This window comes from Oncorhynchus kisutch, linkage group LG28, assembly GCF_002021735.2.
Source record: "Oncorhynchus kisutch isolate 150728-3 linkage group LG28, Okis_V2, whole genome shotgun sequence".
Taxonomy (NCBI): Eukaryota; Metazoa; Chordata; class Actinopteri; order Salmoniformes; family Salmonidae; genus Oncorhynchus; species Oncorhynchus kisutch.
Window position 1 is genome coordinate 38,796,458 of NC_034201.2, and position 14,531 is coordinate 38,810,988.

General features: G+C 44.5%; 1 protein-coding gene across 1 annotated transcript in view; it reads right to left on the reverse strand.

Annotated features, from left to right (window-relative positions):
• Nucleotides 1-4,631: 4,631 nt before the first annotated feature.
• Nucleotides 4,632-14,531, reverse strand: part of LOC109872771 (PDZ and LIM domain protein 4) — a 34,955-nt gene continuing 25,055 nt past the window's right edge. The window contains exons 4-7 of the mRNA XM_020464093.2: nucleotides 11,694-11,983; nucleotides 11,226-11,401; nucleotides 6,865-7,018; nucleotides 4,632-6,154 (exon numbers count right to left, since the gene is read on the reverse strand). Of these exons, the coding sequence (XP_020319682.1) occupies nucleotides 5,950-6,154; nucleotides 6,865-7,018; nucleotides 11,226-11,401; nucleotides 11,694-11,983 (825 nt within the window). The 3' untranslated portion in view covers nucleotides 4,632-5,949. The remainder of the gene's footprint in view (nucleotides 6,155-6,864; nucleotides 7,019-11,225; nucleotides 11,402-11,693; nucleotides 11,984-14,531) is intronic.

Genomic DNA, 14,531 nt, shown 5'->3' on the forward strand with positions numbered 1-14,531 from the left:
ATGTAAACAAACTCCTAAGGATAGATTCCCTCTGTGTCATATTAACTACAGGGCAATGGATGCTCAATGTGCCCTCAACAATACCAAAATAACATGTGCATTCGTGCTTTTTCCACTGATGGACAGCCTTTCTTTATATTCTTATTCAATAGTAATGTAGTTTCCTTTCCCAAGAGTTGGGGGGAGGTCAAGGTCACTCTTTATTCTCAATCTCATTCTCACGAGTCTAAGAGCACAGCTCCTCCCAACAAGAACTAGCTAAACATTTGGATGATCATTATGGCTTTCTTTCCCAGAATCCTCCCAAACAAAACTGCTTTCAACTTTCAGGGCACAAATCTCTGTAATACAGGGGGTTGAATAAACAAAACCAAAGAAAAGACACAAGATGGGGCATGATGCTCCTCTAGCCTTGTTATTCTTGCGTTCTCACATTGCACAATAATGCAATCTAAACTTAAGTCTTATTTGCAAATGGTGCAAGGATCAAACTTCTCAAGTGTTGTCGTAGTGACAGGCATATCGGAATGGAATTTGGTTGCATCTCAGAAATGTCCTCTGATACTGAACATAGAAAAAGTTTCTCTATAACCTCTATCATTCAATATATTTTTCCATATATTCAATATATTTTTCCATCTTTCAAGTTCAGCTGCATCTTTCAAGCTGCAATGTTCCAAAGGTGGATAGGGAATAACTGACATGCCCATTTTTAGTACCCTAGTATGTAGAGTGCTTAACCCCAGGTTTTACAGGCACCCATCCAATAAGATACTACAAATCACAGCTGTCAGAAACAACAGGTTGGTACCGTATGGAAGGGGAGGACAGGAATGCACTGAAGAAAGGCGAGATGGAATGAGTGATTGAACGATTGAGTGAGGCCTGGTTTTAGAAACGAATTGGAACCAAGCCCAAATGACAGTGGGCTCCATAAGTACAATGGGGTGACAGGCATCCTCCACATCAAGTGAATGAGCTGCATTCCTATCTGATCCTGTTGATGAATTACACCATGGGAACGTGCATGTGGAAGGAGAGGAACCACGCAGCCAATGCTTTCCAGATACAGCACGTTTATCTTCCTCTGAGCTTTAAAAGTAAAGATGGATTTGTTTAGACCTTAGAAGTTAGAACTCTCAAGCTGAATGGATCTAAGGCCAATACGACCTGATTCAGTGACAATTAGATTGTATATATATATGCCTCACAGAAGCCCGGCGTTTGTCATGTTTTGGGGGGTTTGAAGCTCTCCCAAAAGACTCCTCACATCGTGTTTATTCTGATGGACAGATAGCTAGCTGATGCCGAAGCAGGGACACATTACATAAGACAGACGGTTACAGAGACATGAAGTGTTTAGCCTCAGCATAGCTCAGTGTTTACAGCAGAACCAAAATGAGTTTAAATACTGGAGCTCACAAGTCTTTCCATGGAGTTTCCAAGTACTCTCTTTGCGTCTCTCTCTCTCTCGCTCTCCCTCTGTTATGTCCAGTAACTTCAGTACTACATATGGTATTTGTGCCTCTGGTATCTACTCTATTATTAAACTACACTCCATTTGAATGTACAGTGACCTGAATTATTGGCAACCTATATGAACAAAAAAGGATGTTACACTCAACATATGATTCTAACGTCAATAAATCATTTTATTCAAAAACATGCATGTCAATTATTGGCACCCCTAGACATTCCTATGAATAAAATCTTATTGATGTTAATTCTGATTAAGATAAAAAAATACAAAGTTCATCTGAGTCTTTGGGAACTCTTAAGTGGTCATCCATGGCTTCCTGTTTCACTGAAGTATAAATATGAGGTGACACCAGGCTAAACTCAGTCATCCATCAACATAGGAGAGGCCAGAGAACACACGAAAGAAATGAGACAAAAGGTTGTTGACCTTCACAAATCAGGTAATGGCTATAAAAAATGAGCTAGCTACACCCCTAAAAATACCCATCACTATTCGGGTAATAATTAAGAAATGTAAAACTGGAGCTCTGATGAACCTGCCTGAAAGAGGACGTAACGGTATTTTGCCTCCACGCAGTCAGGAGGGTTCAAGTGGCAAAAAAAACTAACTCCGATGATCACAGTTGGAGAATTGCATAAATTGGTTACATCTTGGGGTCAGAAAGTCTCCAAAACTACAATTAGACGCCACCTCCATGACAAGTTATTTGGAAGGGTTGCCAGATGAAAGCCTCTGCTGTCACTAAAACAGACTTTAGCACCTGGAATTGGCTAATGTCATTGGAACTTTGATTGGAACCAGGTTATGGTCTGTTTTTGGCAACAAACACCAGAGGTGGGTTTGGTGTAAAAAGAGCCATGGTCATGCAGAAAATAACCTAATCCCCACTGTGAAGTATGATGGTGGATCTGTGATGTGGGGCTGTTTTACTTCCAATGGCCATGGGAACCTTGTCAGGATACATGTCATCATGGACTCCAAGTACCAGGAGATTTTAGGCCAAAATCCGTCTGCCTCTGCCAGGTGGCTAAAACTGGGTCGTCATTAGATCTTCCAGCAGCATACCACTGCTGGCTTGCTTCTGAAGCTAAGCAGGACTGGTCCTGGTCAATTCCTGGATGGGAGACCAGATGCTGCTGGAAGTGGTGTTGGAGGGCCAGTAGGAGGCACTCTTTCCTCTGGTCTAAAAAAATATCCCAATGCCCCAGGGCAGTGATTGGGGACACTGCCTTGTGTAGGGTGCTGTCTTTCGGATGGGACGTTAAACGGGTGTCCTGACTCTCGGAGGTCATTAAAGATCCCATGGCACTTATCATAAGAGTAGGGGTGTTAACTCCGGTGTCCTGGCTAAATTCCCAATCTGGCCCTCAAACCATCACGGTCACCTAATAATCCCCAGTTTACAATTGGCTCATTCATCCTCCTCCTCTCCCCTGTAACTATTCCCCAGGTTGTTGCTGCAAATGAGAACGTGTTCTCAGTCAACTTACCTGGTAAAATAACGGATAAATATAATGATCCAAAGCATGCCTCCAAATCCACACGAAGATGGTTCACTGACCATAGAATCAAGCTTTTGCAATGGACGTCCCAGTCCCCTGACCTAAACCCCATTAAAAACCTGTGGAATGAGCTGAAGAGGATAGTCCACAAGCGTGGACCTGGGAGTCTGGAGGTTCTGTATGGAGGAATGGACTCAAATCCCTTCCTATGTGTTCTCCCACCTCAAACATTCTAGGAGACGACCCAGAGCGGTTTTCTTGGCAAAGGGGTGTGTTCTCCCACTTCAAACATTCTTGGAGACGACCCAGAGTGGCTATCTTGGCAAAGGGAGGGTGCAAAGTACTACATGCAAGGGTGCCAATAAAATACCAATGATTTATTCTGTGAACAATTTTTACTTAAGGTTGGAGTCATACAGTATGATATGGAGTGTGAGATCAAGCTGATATTTTTTTTCAGACTGTCAGTTTTTCTTTAATCATATTTACCTAGGATGCCAATAATTCACAAGGGCACTGTACATATATTAATGAAGAGTAAAGCATTCTAACCTAATAGTGAGCGATTTCAGCTGCTGTGAAAGTATAAGGGGGAGCTAAGTCTGAGGTCTATCATGTTATCCATGCATGATGAAAGTATGAGAGACGAGCATCCTAGATGCAATGTTCCTTGCTGCTGCTGTTTGGTGAGTGACTTATGATTAACGGCATAACATGCCACCAATGTGGAAAATATGACACACGGTCTTTTAAGAGGAGTGTTCAAAGCCTTGGAATCAAGTCACTAACTGTTGGCCATGTTGCTAAACCACATCACTGTGCTATTAACAGACTTAATTAAAACCAACCAATTTCCCTGTTCCTTTCTCTGCCTCCTCGTGCATCTCTCCCCCTCTGTCTCACTCCCTCCCGCTCTCTGCACCCATTGTGGTTTTTGAACGCGTTAATATGGCATGAAGACATTTAATGGGGTATGAAGGGCTCCCCCGCCTTATGTTACAGATTATAGTAAACCACTGAATCTCAGCCATACATCTGTATGATAAACTTGACATTTGTTCTTAAACAACCCTCAAGCTTCTCATGTTCTATCAAGTAACCCAAAATGTCCTCAAACATTTTGTGGGAGGAAAATCAAACATTCACCATACAATAAATGATTACTTTCATGTTGTGTAGGTTTTTCATCCCACCATTTAGAACATTATTCAAAATGGCAGTGGTGTTAAACGTCTAGCACTAAAGTGTGCTTGTGACAAATTAAAAACCCTTGAGTACTTGTCCTCACAACCCATAAACACGTAAGAGACAATGTTATGAAAACATGAAACCTGTTTTGTGGCACTGGAATTTCAAACAAATACAGGGTCTCTAGGAAGTGGATGTCTCTGGATCAGTCAACTTCTGTGCATCCCAAATGGCACCAAAGCAGTGCACTATGTAGGGCATAGTGTGTAATTTGGGGGACAAGCCTCAACTCCAAGTTGGAGGTCAAATACATGCTGTTGGGTAAAGTGCCTTGTCAGGGACAGAACTTCACAAATTGGAACCCCTTGCTATTTTTATGCTGCGTTTCCACAGGCAAGTTAAAGTACAATTCTCAAGTTCACATTATATACAGCATGCCTGTAAAAAAATAAATAGCTGAATCATGAGTATGATTATTTATTTATTTTCCTACTTTATTATATCTTAAAAAACAAATAGAAGAAACCAGAGTGAAATGTGTCGACAAAACAATAAGTTAAACACGAGGGGATTCTGTGACTACACACGGTAAGCATTTAAAAAAGGACAGACGTGATAGCAGTGACTAGTTAAGTTTGTTAGACATGAAACAAATATGTACAATTAGAACTTAAAAACACCAAAATCATTTCACATACTTTACAAACTCCTGTCCTAGTTGGCATTCCAGTAGCTAAACGTTAGGGTCATGATGGATATTGAATAACAAGCACTTTAAGATAGAGTTAAAATACAATTAAAACTGGTTTTTTTAAAGAATCAAATATTTGACAAATAGCACTTTTCATCCAACTACTGTTTGCCGTCCCTCAGGCTGCATGATTCTGTACAGGTCCACAATCCTCATCCTAATTCATCCTACAATTTCAGGGGAAGAGACTGTTGCAAGCGTGAATATTTTTGTCATTTCCAAAAGCACATAAATGCCCTCCCTGGACATGTAGAAGTCTGATTAATTCAGTGGACTTGGCTGTGATATATATCAAACAAGAAAACAATATACACTTTCAAATACCGGCTCTCAGCCAACAAGCACTGTCTGTTTCTACAAAATGTGCCAAAGAACCTAAATAGATGGATTATTCCCGCATGTTCCTAGATTCACGGGTTAGATCCTAGAGTCATTGTTTTCCCATGTCCTTGTCTTGGGACTCTACTCCCCACAGCTTTTTAAACACTGCAACAGTGGAGATACAAAGGGCTTTCTCTTGTGGCACTGGAATGCATTTCACCAGCTGTATTAAAGCTGGTGTTCTTTAACTGTAGTAACCGTGTGAGGAGCAGTAAAAGTTCCATTCCATTCTCAGTCAGGTGCTTGACCCTAATTCCATTAACTGCATTTTAGTCAGCAAGGTTAAAAATAGAAAACCACCCCCAGATGTGAGATGTCGTTCTGTTGAATATTGCTTATGTTTTAACAAGATCTAAAAGTGCTCTTGACAAAGAAAAGCCCTCACATTTTTACTCCTGCTGAGGTACAAAAAAATGAAGGTCTGTCAGAAAAAATGAATAGCATGCTGTACATTATGTGTGAAAGAGCTAGAGAGGGACTAGAAATCTCTGGACACCACTCTCCCACTCTAAACTGACATGATCTTTTCCGGCGATAGCTTGGACATGTTGCGCATTGGATTGGAAAACCTTGCTGCCTGCTGGGAGCTGTGGATAAGACTGAAGGGGGGGGGGGGGGGGGGGGGTCGTGTTTAAAGCCTGACCAGCTCAGACCAGTTCAACCTTGGAATTGGGGTAGACTGCAACCACGTCATATCCCTCAGGAGGCTGGACACGGGCCATGGCGTGGGTCTCACAGTACAGGTTCTCCTCAATGAAGAAGTAGCCCCTCTGCTTGAGGTTCAGGCCGCAGTCATCACACATGAAGCACTCTGTGTGGTACAGTTTGTCTCTGGCCTTCACGATGGTGCCCCTATACAGACCATGTTATTAGTCAATCAATCAAATGCATTTCATAAAGCCCTTTTTACATCAGCAGTTGTCACAAAGTGCTATACGTTAGTAAAATGTTAAAGAATTTATATAATTATTGAGAAGCAATTAAGAGCTATTTGAATATCATACATTTTCTTAAGTACATCCCTGTTTATTCAAGTTACAAGTATGCCATTCATGGATGTGAGCATTTGCATAACCAATAAGGACTAAATAGCTTCAAAAACAGCCATAACTTTGGTTGAATCTGAACGTCCCCTGTATCCAGCCCTTTATCCTACCCACTACTGCTATAAAAGTAGGTTCATTCTTTAGTGCCCTGCCTAAAACCCAGTGTAAACGCTCTATACAACAGATCCATTGTGCTAAGCCTCCACAACAGTCTTGTTCAAATGACATCACTGTTTATCCATGGTGCTTGAGCAGTGTGGGGATTACCAGCACATCTGGGTTCCTGAGGAGGAGAGGGTGTGGTGCAGAGGTTGAATTATTAAAAAAGTGATATATGAACATCTTATAAGCTTGGACCCGTTGGAGCAGGACTGTGTCACAAATGGCACCCTATCCCCTATGCAGTCTCTGGTCAAAAGTAGCACACCATAGGCCTAGAGGGAAAAAGGTGCAATTTGGGGACGCACACCTAGTCTACCGTATCGTTGTCATCTTTTCGGTTTTATAATGACTTACACTATGCCGTTGCCACAGCGCGTGCACTGGGGGAGTTTCTGTAGGCCAGGCATGGGGCCCATGGGACCAGGAATGGGGCTGCCCAATTTAGGGACTGGGGATTGAACTGGGGACCTTAGGCTTCTCACTCCAGATCTGTCAGTGGGGGACACACCTGTGGACAAAGAAAACACCTCAGTTAAGACCAGCAGAGTTCCAGGTAATGCATGGGGCTACAGGGTGAAGGTAATGCATGGGGCTACAGGGCGAAGGTAATGCATGGGGCTACAGGGCGAAGGTAATGCATGGGGCTACAGGGTGAAGTTTCACCTAGGACCAGATCTAGGATCAGCTTCCCCTCCCCTGATCCTAACCTGGACTATTAGTTGGGAAAAATGACAAATTTACCCATGATCAGTCTAGGGGCAACTTTACCCTACACCAGTATGAGCTCAGAAAGCAGTGCTCAGCTCTGAGTGAAAAGATGACGAAGAATTAAGGGTGTTCACACTTGGCTCAGGGAGACACCAAGGTCCGCTCCCATCCACCACAGAGACATCACTCCTCAGCTACCACTTCACTCCCTTTGTGCGTTACCCTCAGAGGGCATGGCAGGGGTACAGGCACATGGCCAGAGCAGCACTCACACTGCTAGCCTCTACTTCTTTCTTCCCCATCTCTTAATTTGCTCTCTCTATACCTCTCTACCTGTGCCTCCCCCCTCCTCCACATACCAGGGATGCCAGGACCTGACACACAGCAGGAACACATCAATTAGGAGATGAAATAAGCAGTTGCCTGGCAGAGCAAACATTCCACATTAAGGAGCAGACCATCACACTAGAGTGCTACAATCACACTCCCCCTGAACCACGGAGTGATGAGGTGCCAACATGCCCCATTAACCCAGCATGCCCCTGGCATGGCCTACCCACCATACTGGTGAAGTACCTGGTACTTGACAAAGAAGTTTCCATCACTTCACTAATGCTCTGTGACTACGAGGTTTGAGTAATAACAGGGCCTATTTTTGCCGTAATAATTGGTCTATTACGCATCTAGTCATCATTACACTCAAATTCTAGTCAGAAGTTCTCATGGGATGCTCACAAGTGAGAGGGAGGTTCAATCATAGGACTTGTACAGAGCCACTAAGCAGCGCTAGCGTCATTTGACAGATACACTTCATGTCTCAGACAATCGTCTTATTATGGAGAGCTGCCCCCGTGATACTCCCATCCATAAACTCCATAGGAGAGGATGGAACATACAGATGGTAGGATCTTAATTTGATCACTCTTGTTACTGAGAATATTCCTGCACCACAGGAAGTGCAGATGAGTGTTGTGATTGACATAAATTCACTGAAAACCAACACTAACTGTTATATTAACAGTATGGCACTTTACAGAGGTTATTAGCCAAAAGTAGGCTAACCTCTGATCAAGCAACATTATGGACTAAAACGTTCAAATCCTGTTGCAGCAGGATTATTTTGCTGTGACAATACTGGTCAAATTAAGATGCTATATGTGTAGGAATGACATCTACTAAGAAGTCTTTATGAATAAAGTTCATAGCTTGTGATCCCCCCCAACTTGTAGATCCGGTGCCTGGAGTTTCCACCTATTTATCTTAGTTATTTGAGCATCTTTTTAGAACCAGATCATGGCTACCCGCAGTGGCTAATGGGAGTAACATTCCTAAACAAACCAAATAAAACATTATGGAACCCAGTCTATATTTCTTATTTTGAACAACCTCAAAAGGGTTACACTCCTACACAGGGGATTGGCAGAGACTTCAGAGTTGACTTGTTTATTTTTCAACTACAGGCGGTACAGTGTGTGCCACATCTGCATCCTCAAAAGCAAAGTAAATAAATGATCACTTCCCTCCTATGTCTGACTATTATTTGTCACTGTAAAGTAGTGGATTTTTCAGTGATTGCTATAGCCAGGGATTTCACTCCTAATAAACCGAATCCGTCATGCCATCGTCTCCACCAACAACCCTGTCTGACACCACAGATGGTAAGATCCGAGCCTGTTGGGCTCAAGCATAACAGACCAACTCGTTTGTTCTCCCTTGAAATCCCAGGGATGCCGACATTTTCAAAAGCGGAACGTTTTATTTTGAAAAGGATGAGGATGACAATATCACACGCAGTCAAACACTCCTCTCGGTCTTAACATCAACGCTGAGCTGGAAAAGAGTATAAAATCCTTCAGAACAAAACAAGGATTTCCAGACCGAGAGCAACAAACAGAGCTTCAAGGTGTCAGCATCTTACCAGAAGCTTAACCCAGTGTCAATTACGCCCTTTGTGGTTGTGAAAAACAAACATTTAAAACGCTGCTGCAGTTTAATCGTCCTGGTGCAATTTAATCCAATTCTGTTGAAACCATTGACTTCTCTTCCTTAAACTCCTGTAACACCTGCAAGTGATTAGTGACAAATTCAAAGAATAACAAGGCCTGCAGTTCATCCAAAACCTTCAGGGAGCTCCGACAGACAGGATGCCAGGTTCCTAGGGATTATCTGGTCTGTTTGGGTTCTCCTTGAGGAGCTAGGGCATGGCCATGATGGAAGAAGCTGATCCTAAAACATCACATGACTCCTAAGGACTTCAGAGAGCCTAGGCCTACTTCTTGGAATGTGAATAGTTCAAAAAACACCAGGAAGTGATTTCTCAGGTTGTTATGCAATAAACTTCACACAGTCCGGTGTCTGGAAATAAAATCACACACTACACTTCCAACGGAAACCATTTCGCTCAAATATACAAACATATCTAAATGTACATAAACAATCATGAGTATACAGAATATGCACACAGAGTACCAGTCAAAAGTCTGGTTTCACCTAGTCAATCAAGGGTTTTTCTTTATTTTTACTATTTTCTAGATTGTAGAATAGTGAAGACACTAATACTATGAAGTAACACATATTGAATCATGCAGTAACCAAAAAAAAGTGTTAAAAATCAGAATTGTATATTTGAGTAGCCACCCTTTGCCTTGATGATCGCTTTGTACACTTGGTATTCGGTCAACCAGCTTCATGGGGTAGTCACCTGGAATGCATTTCAATTAACAGGTGTCTCTTGTTAAAAGTTACACTGTGGAATTTCTTTCCTTAATGTGTTTGAGCCAATCAGTTGTGACAAGGTTGGGGTGGTATACAGAAGATGGTATTTTGCCAAATAGGACCAAGTCCATATTATGGCAAGAACAGCTCAAATAAGCAATGAGAAATGACAGCCCACTTTAAGACATGAATGTCAGTCAATGCAGAAAATGTCAAGAACTTTGAAAGGGTTTTCAAGTGCAGTCTCAAAAAAGCGCTATGAAACTGGCTCTCATGAGGACCGCCACAGGAAAGGAAGACCCAGCGCTACCTATGCTCCAGAGGAAAAGTTCATTAGAGTTACCAGCCTCAGAAATTGCAGCCCAAATAAATGCTTCACAGAGTTCAAGTAACAGACACATCAACATCAACTGTTCAGAGGAGACTGAGAATCAGGCCTTCATGGTCAAATTTCTGCAAAGAAAATACTACTGAAAAGAAAGATTTGCTTGGGCCAAGAAACACGAACAATGGACATTAGACCGGTGGAAAATCGGTCCTTTGGTCTGATGAGTTATTTGGTTTCAAACACTGTCTTTGTGAGACGCAGAATAGGTGAACGGATGATCTCTGCATGTGTGGTTCCCACAGTGAAGCATGGAGGTGGTGGTGTGTTGGTGCTTTGCTGGTGACACTGTTTAGAATTCAAGGCACACTTAACCAGAATGGCTACCACAGCATTCTGCAGCGATACGCCATCCCATCGGGTGTGCGCTTAGTCCCACCATCTGTTTTTCAACAGGACAATGACCCAAAACACACCTCCAGGCTGTGTAAAGGCTATTTGACCAAGAAGGAGAGTTATGGAGTGCTGCATCAGATGACCTGGCCTCCACAATCATCCGACCTCAACACAATTGAGATGGGTTGTGATGAGTTGGACCGCAGAGTGAAGGAAAAGCAGCCAACAAATGCTCAGCATTTGTGGGAACTCCTTCAAGACTGTTGGAAAAGCATTCCAGGTAAAGCTGGTTGAGAGAATGCCAAGAGGATGCAAAGCTGTCACCAAGGCAAAGGGTGGCTACTTTGAAAAATCGCAAATTTAATTTAGTTTGACACTTTGGTTACTACATGATTCCATAGTTTTGATCTCATCACTATTATTCTACAATGTTGAAAGTAGTACAGATAAAGAAGGCATTCGAGGGAGAGACCCATATACACACATTTATAAATAAATAAACTATAGGGTGAATGACATGTACAAACCGCTAAATAAATGGACAGTCATATAGAGCCACAAATGAGGGTACCTCCATCCTCTGCCTCCAGTATGCCCTGTAGGTATTTGAAGGAGCCGGACTGTTTGGGTGCAGAGGCTGGCTCCTCTGGGTCCTGCAGCATCTTATACACGTCTGACTCTGTGGTGACTTCAAAACTAGGACCGTTCCCATTACGTCCCAGAGGAGAATGCGTCGGAGGCTCAGGGCTGAAAGAGATAACAAATTAAGTCATTTTTAGTCTGAATTCAGTGTGATCAACAGCTTCTTGACTGAAAGGCCTCCACTAAATGTTGCATTGTCTTTAGATTTCATTCGAAAATGCTGTGACATTTAAAAAGAAAATGCAGTTTAACAAAGTAAAAATCCCAGAAGATACTGTAACATTAACAAGTTATACAACACTTCATACGTGGTCTTCACATTGACATGGTGAATATACCATGATATCTTGAAACTACTGCAGAGGTTTTCCACTCCTCCATGGCCACCATGCCTCACCTGTGTGGGGAGCTCAGGCTCAGGCTGCCCATTTGTTTTGGCAAGACCCTGTCTCGGTCTCCATTGCTGCCATTGTTGTGTGCGTACAGGCCGGCTGGGTTGTTGTACTGCATGTTGTTGAGCTGCTTGGAGGTGCCGTTGTTGAGGTGCGGCGCCTCGGAGATGTTGGAGGGTTTTCGGCTGTATCCACTGCCGTTGTGACCGCTGCTGTATCCACTGCCGTTGTGACCGCTGCTGTAGCCACTAATGTATCCACCGGTGATTGGTCCAGTGCTGATTGGTCGGAAATTCTGGAGAAGGAAAGAGCAGAGGAGCCATTAAGAAAGTATGGTTGTTTCCAATGCACTTCTATATATCTGTCATAGTCTGCTTGTTCGTCACCTAACATTTATGGGAACATGAATGACATCATCTCCAAGGCATGAAGGTGACTGTTGGCACAGAGGTCAAAACATTTAGCAAGGACCTGCACAAACTATACAATGACGTTGAAGTATTTGGTTACGTTTACTTCTGCAGACAGACTTCTACAAACTATACTGATAATCTACAGTGTAGTGGGTGCTACATGTGTGTTCATCTCTCCAAGCTACAGATTGCAATCTTTTGTTGATGTTATCACTTTTCTAACGGTTGATTTTAGTTGCATGACTGTCAAACAAACAAGAGACAGTGACTTAATGGCTGTTGTAGGGGGCACACAATCATAAATCATAAATCCTCTGTAAATATGTCAAATGCAGTGACTTGTTTAAATGGTTGTGCAAGACATAGTTGTCATCCCACACAGCCAAGGCCGTTGATTAACACATGCGTGTGTGTTGAGTGTTGGGTGAATTCACTGGTTGGCCCCAGGAAACAGAGGTTCAGACTCTCCGGGCAGGCAGCAGGATCCCTGTCTGTCATCTCAGCAGATGTGGCCTGGTCCTTGTTCCCTGGCTGGCCCAGACCACCCACGCATAGGCCATTTCCAAATCCCCTCTCTGCCGAGCCCTAGACACCATACCCAACCCCAAGCTGTGTTTCAAACCAAGACAAGACAAGTAGCTCCTAGAGGGGGTGACAAGGAGAGGACCACCAGACCATCAGAGCAGAGGGTGAGTGTAGTTGTATCTGAGCCAGCAGTCCAACCCCTCCCCCGTCAGCCACCGCCCGCCACTGCCTGCCCCCCCCTCGTCCTCCAACCCCTCCACCACCGCTCCCAAGCCCCTCCCCCAGCCCCTCCCCCTCTCATTCCAATGATAACCGTCAGTAATTGTACCAGGAAGCCTTTCATTTTCTGGTTTTGGCAACAAAGTACAAGAGAGGGGAAGAAAAATAAGAGTGCATTGTATTACGAAGTGTTCCTGCAGTGACATGACAGTAAACTTGGCCTTTTACGACTTCTTTAATCCGTGTAAACATGACGTGTGGATGGATTCCAGCGCCTCCCTCAGACAGTTACAATAGAAGCCACAGGGCCCTGAGCGAGCTCACCAAGAGGGAAAAGCCACAGGGCCCTGAGCGAGCTCACCAAGAGGGAAAAGCCACAGGGCCCTGAGCGAGCTCACCAAGAGGGAAAAGCCACAGGGCCCTGAGCGAGCTCACCAAGAGGGAAAAGCCACAGGGCCCTGAGCGAGCTCACCAAGAGGGAAAAGCCACAGGGCCCTGAGCGAGCTCACCAAGAGGGAAAAGCCACAGGGCCCTGAGCGAGCTCACCAAGAGGGAAAAGCCACAGGGCCCTGAGCGAGCTCACCAAGAGGGAAAAGCCACAGGGCCCTGAGCGAGCTCACCAAGAGGGAAAAGCCACAGGGCCCTGAGCGAGCTCACCAAGAGGGAAAAGCCACAGGGCCCTGAGCGAGCTCACCAAGAGGGAAAAGCCACAGGGCCCTGAGCGAGCTCACCAAGAGGGAAAAGCCACAGGGCCCTGAGCGAGCTCACCAAGAGGGAAAAGCCACAGGGCCCTGAGCGAGCTCACCAAGAGGGAAAAGCCACAGGGCCCTGAGCGAGCTCACCAAGAGGGAAAAGCCACAGGGCCCTGAGCGAGCTCACCAAGAGGGAAAAGCCACAGGGCCCTGAGCGAGCTCACCAAGAGGGAAAAGCCACAGGGCCCTGAGCGAGCTCACCAAGAGGGAAAAGCCACAGGGCCCTGAGCGAGCTCACCAAGAGGGAAAAGCCACAGGGCCCTGAGCGAGCTCACCAAGAGGGAAAAGCCACAGGGCCCTGAGCGAGCTCACCAAGAGGGAAAAGCCACAGGGCCCTGAGCGAGCTCACCAAGAGGGAAAAGCCACAGGGCCCTGAGCGAGCTCACCAAGAGGGAAAAGCCACAGGGCCCTGGGCGAGCTCACCAAGAGGGAAAAGCCACAGGGCCCTGAGCGAGCTCACCAAGAGGGAAAAGCCACAGGGCCCTGAGGGAGCTCACCAAGAGGGAAAAGCGACAGGGCCCTGAGCGAGCTCACCAAGAGGGAAAAGCGACAGGGCTGCTGAAATGCTTGGCAAACACTTTGGCTACACCAAACCCTCATGAGAGTGAGTGCAGATAACGTCAGTGATTATTTACTGTATTCAAGCATGTTAAATGAACAAACATGTTTGGATGTTGCCTGTTTAGTGGCAATTTTCACATTAACCGATGGAGCTAGGGAGACCAAGAGAGTAAAGAGTCTGCTTCAAAACCCTGGCACACATGTTTGTCTGTTGAATGCCGAGACCACTCTAGAGACCACTAGTTGGAAGACACTTTTTTCTGCATAATATGCAGTTCTATGGCCTCGTGTCTGCAGCAAAAAGATACGAGTGGATGGCAGATTTATAAAAAGGCAGCACATCTGGTGCATAGCTTTTAAAAGTGCCAGGTTG